At 33.9% G+C, this 10857-nt stretch overlaps 1 protein-coding gene across 2 annotated transcripts; it reads left to right on the forward strand.

Annotated features, from left to right (window-relative positions):
- Positions 6638–10694, forward strand: LOC107623368 (probable inactive receptor-like protein kinase At3g56050). Of its 2 annotated transcripts, none has more exons than XM_016325600.2 (9): positions 6638–6985; positions 7084–7225; positions 7567–7638; positions 7742–7885; positions 7970–8110; positions 8204–8712; positions 8841–9031; positions 9138–9270; positions 9848–10694. In XM_016325600.2, the coding sequence occupies exons 1-9, from the start codon at positions 6877–6879 to the stop codon at positions 10441–10443; spliced, it is 2037 nt and encodes a 678-aa protein (XP_016181086.1). In that variant the 5' UTR covers positions 6638–6876; the 3' UTR covers positions 10444–10694. The 2 variants fall into 2 exon arrangements, with proteins under 2 accessions (XP_016181086.1, XP_020970600.1); XM_021114941.1 differs by having other exon boundaries at positions 6845–6985; positions 7062–7225; positions 7742–7863.

Raw genomic sequence — 10857 nt, forward strand, 5'->3', positions numbered from 1 at the left:
TAGAAGAAAACTAAATTAAAGCAAGGTAGAATTCTGAAATTGAGAAGAAACAAGACTAAAAATCCTAAAACCTAGAGAGAGGAGAGAGCCTCTCTCTAGAAAACTACATCTAAACCTAAAGTGCATGAATGAAGTGTGAATGATTGATTCCCCCTTCCAACTTCACTCTGCAGCCTCTAATCAGTATTTTCGAGCTTGAAATTGGGCCAAAAACAGCCCAGAAATCACTCCCAGCGAATTCTGATATCCGCAGCACGTGACGCTTTGTCATGCGTATACGTCAGCCACGCGTATGCGTCGCTGAATAATTCCTGGTCATGCGTACGCGTCGCTTGCCTCTTGCACTGGTCACGCTGATCCTGCGACGTGCACGCATGGGCGACGCGTATGCATTACCTAACTGCAAGGCAACTATGAAAAATTGCATATGATTTTGAAGTCCTGGATGTTAGCTTTCCAATGCAACTAGAACCGCCTCACTCGGATTTCTGTAGCTCAAGTTATGATCGATTTAGTACGAAGAGGTCAAGATTGATAGCTTAGCAATTCCTTCAATTTCTTGTGTTTCTTCCACTTTTGTTTGCTTCCTTTCCATCCTCTAAGTCATTCCTACTCTATAAACCCTGAAAACACTTAACAAACATATCACGGCATCGAATGGTAATAAGAGAGGATTAAAATTAGTAAATTTAAGGCCAAAAGAAGCATGTTTTTAATCATAGCACAAAATTAGGAAGGAAAATGTAAAACATGCGAATTCTATGAACAAGTTTGAGAATAATGGATAAAATCCACTCAATTCAGTACAAAATAAACCGTAAAATAGTAGTTTATCATGGTGACGACGATGATGATAACGAAAAAAAAAAGGAAAAATGAGGAGAAAAAAAAATAACAGCAATACGAGAAGAGGAGGAGAAAAAAAAGAGACGCACATAAATTTAAAACTCTTAATAATAATTTAGTTGAATTCGGTTAGATATTTTATTTAATTGTAAAATTTTTTTCTAAAATTTTTGAGATCATATACTTAAAAATGTGACTTATAAATGGTAATATATCTCTTCATGCCTATAAATAAATATATGAAACATGAAGTTTGATTGCATATATGTTATCTACGAAATGATCAACCTAGACTTGATCAAATAAATTATGATACAATATTAAAATTAATTGAATATTAATTTGTTGATATTTTGTCACTTTAATATAATATCATTCTATTCTATTAATAGACAATTAATGAATATTAACGTATTTAATAATACACTATTTTATCAACTAAATAGGTATAATATATCGAAACAAAATTAGTTAAGATCATAATTATTAAAGTAATAGATAAATGAAAAACAAAATTATTTTCTAAAGCCATAATAGCATCAGGCCAAATTTTTTATTTTGCTTTTATTTTTTTCATTACTAATGAACTAGGGTACATTTAGTATGTGCTATAAGACGTTTAGGATAATAAATTCAGAAACAAAAGAGATATAGACATAAATTGTCTCTATATTTCATTTTTTATTATAGTGTAGACAGAACTCAAGAATTTTTTGAATTTTACGTTTAATTAAAACAAACAGATAAAAAAAATGCATAAAATACCAACAATTTTGTTAGATAATCTATTAGATACTAACTAATTTTGTCAACTCTAATGCAGGTCCAATAACAAAACACAAAATCATCCCACCACTTTATCCATAACTAATGCTAGTTTACCTTTTCACTTTCACACGTAGTAAAATTTAAAAATCAACCACACACCACTTTTCTCCCACTCCTATCCATGCTACTGTCGGAGTCCCCCCCAGATGTGCCGCCGCCTCCTAACTAGTTTCGGCGAATGTTCCTTGCTCTTAGATAGATATTTTTTAGTATAGAATTACGAATGTTCCTTGATCTTAGATAGATATTTCTTTATATTGTAGATGGATATTTATTTGTATTGTAGATAGATATTTTTTAGTATAGGATTGGAGATGTTTCTTCGCTCCCTCTGATGGTCCCAACATCAACGACGGTGCCAGCACGAAGAACGGTGACACAGCAAAAAGAGCTCCAATACAGACAAATGGAGGACGACCGCCCCAACTAGTGCACTCCAAGGCGATGAGAATCTGACGAAGTCGGTCCGGCGTGACGCACAGATGAGGTATGGCAGAGGGTATAGCTCCGTGCGACGGGCGATTGATCTCCACGGACCGGCGGTGCGATGAGAGCAGGGTCAGCAATGATAGTTACATTCACAAAGGTGTATGTGTATTACGTAGTAAAAATAAGGTTATGTCATAATCCTATTTTTTCCAAATTCAAAAATCTAATTTTTAAAAAATTGTTCAAGTTGGATGATGAAGTAGTTGGTTCCTATACTTTCTTAAATATCAAAATTAGTCTTTCTAATTCACTTTCTTTCTTCCTCTCAATAGTAACAACTAACACTCACATACATCATCAGATTCTCAACCTTTTATAGGACATTTATAACTTCTCATCTTATTGTCACTCATTTCTCTTCCCTCTGCCTTCATCCCTCTTCCACAAATTTGTATCCCTCATTTTTAGGATTTTTTACTTAAATTAATTAAATATATTATTTACTAAAATCTGTAAACCAGAAAGTATTTATTGATATATGCAACATGTCACATCTTGAGTGCTGTGACCCAAAATTCATTAAACACATATTTTGGTGACTGAATACCTGAAATATGATACAAAAAAATCTAAACGCATCCTGAATGCACTCTGGATATGGCACAAATATGACAACGGATACTCGGTATCGAGATATGTCCGCTGAAGGAATGGGGTCATATTACCCGAGATATACACAGACGACTATACATAATGGGTGCAGGCGAGATATTCACTAATTTGTGAAATTTTTTAAACTTAGGTAACTTTTTAGCAGGATTATGTATGGTGCTAAGGAGGCATTCTTACAAAGATTATAATAAGACGGAAATTTTGTTATACGACTCTTTTCAATCACCGTAAATCTGAGTAATCGCCTTCTATTTTGTCATCTACATTTTTTGATGGGATGTCTTAAAATGATAACTTTATTGCACTGCACTTTGCAACAGGAGGATAGAAACATAAGGATTAGTATGTATTATTAGCAGGATGACAGTGCAGATCAGACTACTATCTAATTGAGCATGGACTTGAGACTTGGTTAGTGCCAAACAGATAAGCCCCCTCCAAATTTATGCACCTCCCTACAAAATTACTCATAGATATCATCGTTTACCAGTAGTTCAAATTCGGTCGAAGTGCTAAACGAAGACTCTATGAACACCCAATAAAAAATTGCTTGCACCGACAATGGTATTTTAGCTTTATCCAACTCCAAAATTCTATATTCAATGTTCTTTCGAATGTTGTAGTTCTTTACTGCTATTAAAACAACAACCCTACTCCTGAACCTGTGGCCCACCCGAAATTGATACCGCCATCCATATTATAATCTTCCCCATTGCCAAGGTTGAAAGGATCATCCAGCTACATTGCGTCCAAATTAAGAGTGTGGTAATGGATTGAAACTTCTGATAACTGTAGAATGACCAAAGTGAGAGGAAGAAGAAACCGAGCACCTCTATCAGTTGGAGTCTCTGGCACATACTCTTTGGACGAATCACTCTTGTTGGACGACCCAATATCGGCAACATACTCTGAATCTGAGTCACTATCGTCCTCTTTGATACTATCTCGAGACTGGGTGAAGTGAATAAATATTGCCTCCATCAGAACTACTTGCGAGATGGAAGAGGACGACCCACAACCACTACTAGTGTCATGAACCACAGCATACCACTCTATCACATGTTGCGGCATTAGCCTAACATGTACATCGAACATTACCCTCACATGTTGATCAACTTTGAGCCAAAATACCTTGTTAGTAAACCCTCTACTCAGCAGTGCTTATAAAATCTATATGCAACTCTTCCAACCTCCTTGGAACCTATTATCCTCGTGTTGCTTAGTATGACATTCTTTAGCACATCTAGAGAGTCAACACTGCAAGTACACAACATCACAATTTTTTTATACTCAAATATCACACCTTTCTTACCATTTTTTATTGACCCATTAGGATAAATTACCACAAAAAAAAACTTATTATTATTCATGTGTAATTAAAGAAAAAGTATAAAGACTAAGAGTAGAGAGATGGATGTAGTGTGACTAATGATTGAACCAGAAAACTCCTTATATGAAGTTTTTTTTTTTTTTTGGATGTAGTTATCTAAGATGGAGAAATACTTAGATAATTAGATATGTATCTCGAGTTTTGTGAAGCCATTTTCTATATACACGTATTTTAGATATTATGATCTCATTTCTCTAACGGCCATATCCCAAGTGTATATGGAATATATTCAGGTTTCTTGTGTCATAATCCAGGTTCTTAATTCCTGAGATATATATGTAATGAACTTCGGTCATAGCATTCAAAATATGACATATTACGTATATCAATAAATACTCTTTATTTGACGAATTTCGATAAATAATATTTAATTAATTTAAATAAAAAATTACTTTTTTATCTGTTTATATTTCTATTCCAAGTATCAAATATGTTTAGTTTTTCCGTGTCTTCCGTTCTCATTGTCAATGTTATAAGACACAAATCAAAGACATCTTTAAAACTGTGTTTGGTTTGTGTATAATATAAGACACCCTTAAATATCTAATCTACCACACTTTTTAGCTCTTTCACTAATACTAGTACACTGTACACTACCACCGAAGCATTTACATGACTCACAAGTACTGATAGAGATGGTGATGACGATCATAATAATAAAAAGAGAAGCTAAAAAGAGAATGGAAAAATTAAGACAAGTGACGAAGAGAAATAAAAAATAACATTAAAAAAAATTAAAATTTATTATTACAAAATATTAAAAATAAAATACCTTTTAATTTGTGTCTTAACAAATGAAGGACAGTGGCATCACTAGCATGTGACTGTCTATATGTTTTAGATGCATAAACCCACTTACCAAACAAATCTTTAAAATGCATTAATTTTCATTGCAAAATGGTTATGATATTTTTTAAGCCAAATAAATCGAGTACTGTTCATATTTAGTTATTTACACCAAAAATATCATAAGAACTCAACTTTATTATTCTTATTGGTCATACTAGTCACTAGATGACACCTAACATACCAACAACCTTGTGGAAGAGGACATCAAATATCAATTAGTCGGCAAATTCCAAATTGGCATACAAAATTCCAACCATATATATACGAAAATATCATTTTAATTATTTTATGAACACACCAAAATTTTGATTCAGAGAGATGTTCTACTACAAAAGAGTGTAGTTTCCATGGAAGCTTCAATTCAAGGCCATAAAACTCGGCCATGGATTATTTACCGAGTCTAACAAAATAGACAAATACGCACTCTTTTTTCATATATATTATTCTTATTTTTATTATTATCATTACATTTGGCTTCATAGTCAAGTCACCGGCGCATAATAGTATCCAAACTCGGAATAATAAATAAATAAATAAATAAACAATAGTATCCAAACTCACCGTTCATCCAACAAAATCCAGATGGTGTTACCTACATAGGATTATGGGATGGGGCGACATGGAAGAAATTTCTCTAACAATTTAACAAATTATATATAACTCTTCTCCACCTCCTTTCTATTATGATATGATGAAAATAAATTAATTCCCATTTAGTTAAATAAGTATGCTACTAAAGACCTTTTCTTTTCTTTAAAGAATTTGTTTTCTATCTTTTGAAAAACTAATATTAGTTTAAAGAGTTCATTCTCAACATTTTTAAAAAAATTATACAAATAATCAATTAGTAAATTATTATATTAATAAAAATTATTAACTTTTAAATTTATTATTTAAAAAGTTATTTGAATCCATAAATTTAATTGAACGATTGTATAAATATAAATTATGAAATAAACCAAAATGCATTAATTTCATAAAAAGAAATTGTGTGTTAATAGGTATTCAACACTTCTCAATATCAATTCTCTTTTCCTTTGAAAGTTCTCCTTCCGCTAATTAATATAATTGGGCCAATAAATAATCAACAATATTAAGAAAATTATATAACCTACAATAATATACGTACATATAATATTTCAATATTATTTGGATGTTTTGAATAATTACTAAGATGATTTAATAATATATCAAATATTTTTTATTGATGCGTGTTGCTGTTGCATTTTGCATACGCAACATATTTGTGTCATATGAAGTAACATGGTTTCCATTTTTTTTTTTTTTTTACATTTTTCGTTATTACAGCGATGCATCATGCATGCACCGAATAATTTGATTAATTTCACAGCAAAAGCGTTTCTGTCATTCCAATTTCCATGTATTAATTGACGACACATGGAAATGCCTCCTAAAACTACTCTTTTATTTCTTACCATTTTAGAACCATTCCCCGCTTCAATTTGCGGTGAGTAACGCTTCAAACTATTTATTTATTTACTATACTTTTAGTATATAACGTGAAATTAATAATTTATGGTTGTAGTTTTTATCATTTTTTCTTTTTTATTGTGTAATTTTGGTTTAGAATTATTAATGTGATCTTACGCGCTTTGAAAATCCATTTGTTTGGGTCCAAACTCAAAAACTTTATTGCTTTTTAGTTTTTGCTTCAGAACATGTTTTCCATTTTTACAGCATAGTTGCATCTTTTCGACACTTTCCGAGACTCGTTCATTCATTTCATTTTAAACTCTCTTCAAAGTTTGTTTCTTTCCACAAAATCTCAATCTGGGTTCTTCTCCTTTATCCATTATTTTCCCCTTTCAACTTGAAGAAGAAGAAGAAGCAGCAGCAGCAGCATGAGCAAGAAGAACCGGAAATTCAGGGATCTTCATGGAGTTCTTAGCCTTCTAGCTTTGTGCTTGTTGTTTCAGAGCTTTGGTATATGCCACTCTTTGAACGAAGAAGGTACCTTTTCTTAGTGTTTTCAAGTTTTTGTGTGGATCAAAGGGATTATTAGAAAAAGGAGCTGAAGAAAAAAAAGTGGGGTTTGTGTGTTTTTGCAGGTAGAGCTCTATTGAAGTTGAAGGAAAGGATTGTGAGTGACCCTTTTGGAGCTTTGTCAGATTGGGTTGATGATCAAGTATCTGTTGACCCTTGCAATTGGTTTGGTGTTGAGTGTTCCTCATATGGAAGAGTTGTGGTCTTGTAAGTTCTCAAATCAGTATTTACAATTTGCTTTGACATTTGATCTTCATATCAAAGTTTGATAGGTTGTGTCTGTTCTTTTGGTTTTCGTTTTTTTTTTTTTTTTCAAGCATATATATATACTTTGACTATTTGAGACTCTTCAGAATCATGTAAATATATGATAAAATCTCTGTAATTTAGATGTACCTTGACATTGAATTGAGTGATCGATTGGTCGGTGGTGGATGGTTGATGTAATAATTTTGGAATCATGTCCTTTTAAATCAAATGAGTAGTGTTCATATTGTCGAGGAGTGCTTAATCATGAGAACTTTTGCTTTTTCTATTTGGTTGGCCAGGAATTTGAAAGATCTTTGTCTTGGAGGAACTCTGACACCGGAGCTCGCGAACCTTGCTCATATAAAGTCCATGTAAGAAACTAATCATTACTTGGTTGCATTTTGCATTGCGGATTTACAGCTCCTTCTGAATGCTTTTATACTCTCTATTAACATTTTGATAAATGTGTTACAGTGTGTTGAGAAACAATTCTTTTTCCGGAATAGTTCCTGAATGTATTGTGCACTTGAAAGAATTGGAGGTTTTGGATTTGGGCTACAACAACTTCAGTGGACCTCTACCTGCAGATCTTGGGAGTAATATTTCGTTATCGATCCTGTAGGATTATACTCTTGAGACAATTCAATTTTACACTTTTCAAATGCCTTTCGCTGCTATTTACACAGTTTCTTCATTTTGCAGTTTGCTGGACAACAATGATCTTCTTGGTGGGTTCTCTCCTGAAATTAACAAATTGAGTATGCTTTCAGAATCTCAAGTAGACGAAAAACAACTGATTAATTCTGATAAAATGCCGGCTTGTACAGAAAGATACACCTCATGGTATGTTATCAAGCATTTGAAAATGGTATACTTGTTTTGTTTCCTATTCTCTTCTTTGATTCACAATCTTAACTTTTTACATCTTTTTAAAAGGCATGTTGGCCAAAACAGTTTACGGAGGCTACTGCAATCTCGTGGGCATGGCGATATTCATAATCGTGCAGCAGCTAATCCTCTTAGCCCTACTCCATCCCCTCAGCCAGATCCTTCTTTAGCTTCCCCTCGGCCGAGTCCTGCTTCTGCTCCTTCTCCCTCACAGTCAAGTCCTCCTTTTGCTTCTCCATCCCCATCGGAAAAACCACAACCACGGCTAAAGCCTGTTTCTCGCAATAGAAACAATTCTGTTGCTCCTCCTACTGCTTCACCACATGGAAATAATTCTGCTTCCCCTCCTACCGGTTCAACTTCAGGCTCTAAGATACAACCTGAAACCAAATCATCAAAGAGTCATCTAGCTGTTATCTTGGCCGGAGTTCTGGGTGGTGCTGCATTTCTTATTGTTTCGAGCATTGGGATATATCTCTGTAAAACGAACAAGGTAGCTACTGTAAAACCTTGGGCGACAGGATTAAGTGGACAGCTTCAAAAGGCATTTGTGACAGGTAATTCTACACATTTCTTGTAGTTCAGTTCACTGACATGCACACACTGCATTAAGAATTAGGAGCTTCGACTTGGAGCGGCATTATGTTTAATTTCATCATATGAAGGTTTCTGCATTCATTTTCAGGTGTGCCAAAGTTAAAGAGATCCGAGCTTGAGGCAGCATGTGAAGATTTCAGTAATGTAATCGGCACATCGCCCATTGGTACAATTTACAAAGGGACTTTATCTAGTGGTGTTGAAATAGCTGTAGCATCTATTACAAAGGAAGACTCCAAGAATTGGTCAAAGACTTCAGAAACGCAATTTCGGAAGAAGGTATGCAATCACTAAAAAGAAAAAGGAAAATACAGTATTTGTTCTTTCAGGTTGTCAATTTAAGTAGTTGTATGAAAGCTAACTTTATAAGCAATAATGGTTTCAGATTGATACACTATCGAAAATGAACCACAAGAATTTTGTAAATCTTATTGGATTTTGTGAAGAAGAGGAACCGTTCACCAGAATGGTGGTCTTCGAATATGCCCCGAACGGAACACTATTTGAGCATTTACACAGTGAGTACCTATCATTTTGTTTATGCCATTTCGTCGAAAGTAAATTTATGATTTTGTAGACACCAATTCAAATATGTAATTCTCAACTCTGCTGGTATTATACAGCATTTACTTCAGTTTCTGGTCAAGATACATTCAGTTTTTATTGAAGTTTGTTCTATTACTCAAATTTACCCTTTAGCCATTCATATTAGGACTAATTTGCTATTAATATGAACTTTTCGGTAACACCATATATGATTATTGAATTACTACTATAATTTTCAACACTAAAATGTCTCGGTTTTTTTTGGATTGCATCTTATCACAGTTTAGAAGTTAATAGTGTGAAGGAATGTCCAAAAAAACAAAAGAAAAAAAAAATATGAATCTTATCTAGCTGTGTTTATAGTGGCAAAATGTTCAAACCTCTTATTTTGCAAGGAGTGATGAGCGAAATTGCTGTTAGGAATGTGAACATGATGTTTTGCTGTATTTTATTTTCAATTTTGGAAGCATTAATTGTTGCTTTTGAGGAACTTCTTTTAGCATCCTTCAAGTAAAAAACTGACATATCGGATTTTGTTGCAAATTTCAGTAAAAGAAGCCGAGCATTTGGAGTGGGGAACAAGACTTCGAGTCGCAATGGGAATGGCTTACTGCTTGCAACATATGCACCAGTTGGACCCTCCAATGGCCCATAGCAACCTTGACTCTCAAGCTATCCACCTCACCGATGATTATGCAGCCAAAGTATCAGACTTCAGTTACCTGAATGAAATAGTTTCGGCCGACACAAAAGCCGGTGCTAGAAAACACACCACTGACACTACATTAACAAGTAATGTTCACAGTTTTGGAGTCATATTACTTGAAATAGTAACCGGCCGGCTTCCTTCCTCGGCAGATAGTGGCTCTATTGGAGACTGGATGTTGCCCTTCTTACAAGGCAACCGCCGGTCGCTCAGCGAAATCATTGATCCGACACTATTGTCTTTCCAAGAAGAACAGCTCCAGGGAATCACTGCTTTGATCAAGTCTTGCATGGATCGCGATCCACAGCGAAGACCAACAATGAAAGAGGTGAGTGAGAGATTGAGAGAGATAACGAAGATTACGCCGGAACAGGCCGTTCCGAAGCTTTCACCACTTTGGTGGGCAGAGCTTGAGATTTCTTCTTTGGATGCAAGCTGAGTGAAATCTTGAAATAATGCAAGATTGTAAGTATTGGATCTTTTTACCATTTTTTCCATCTTTGAAGGTACGAAAAAAGGTAATCACACGTTAGATTGATACAAATCTTGTGTATCTATTGTAGGAGTGGCCAATCACTTGTACATAAGGGAGATTAAGGGATGAAAAAAAATGGTGATTTTTTTGTTTGTTTATTTGGGTGCTTTGTTTAATTATTATGGTGTATGAAATTACACTAACAAAAATGAAAACAAAAAAAAAGGTTCTATATATCAGTTAATTTTTCGATTGGTGAATTAAAGATATATAAATTTCTTTATTATGTTCTTCCAAATAGAAGTGACGTTTTTCTTAACACTCAAATTTTTATATTACGTCTATACAAAAAATTAATTATTAATTAATCAATGCATA

Source organism: Arachis ipaensis, chromosome B10 (genome assembly GCF_000816755.2).
Source record: "Arachis ipaensis cultivar K30076 chromosome B10, Araip1.1, whole genome shotgun sequence".
NCBI lineage: Eukaryota > Viridiplantae > Streptophyta > Magnoliopsida > Fabales > Fabaceae > Arachis > Arachis ipaensis.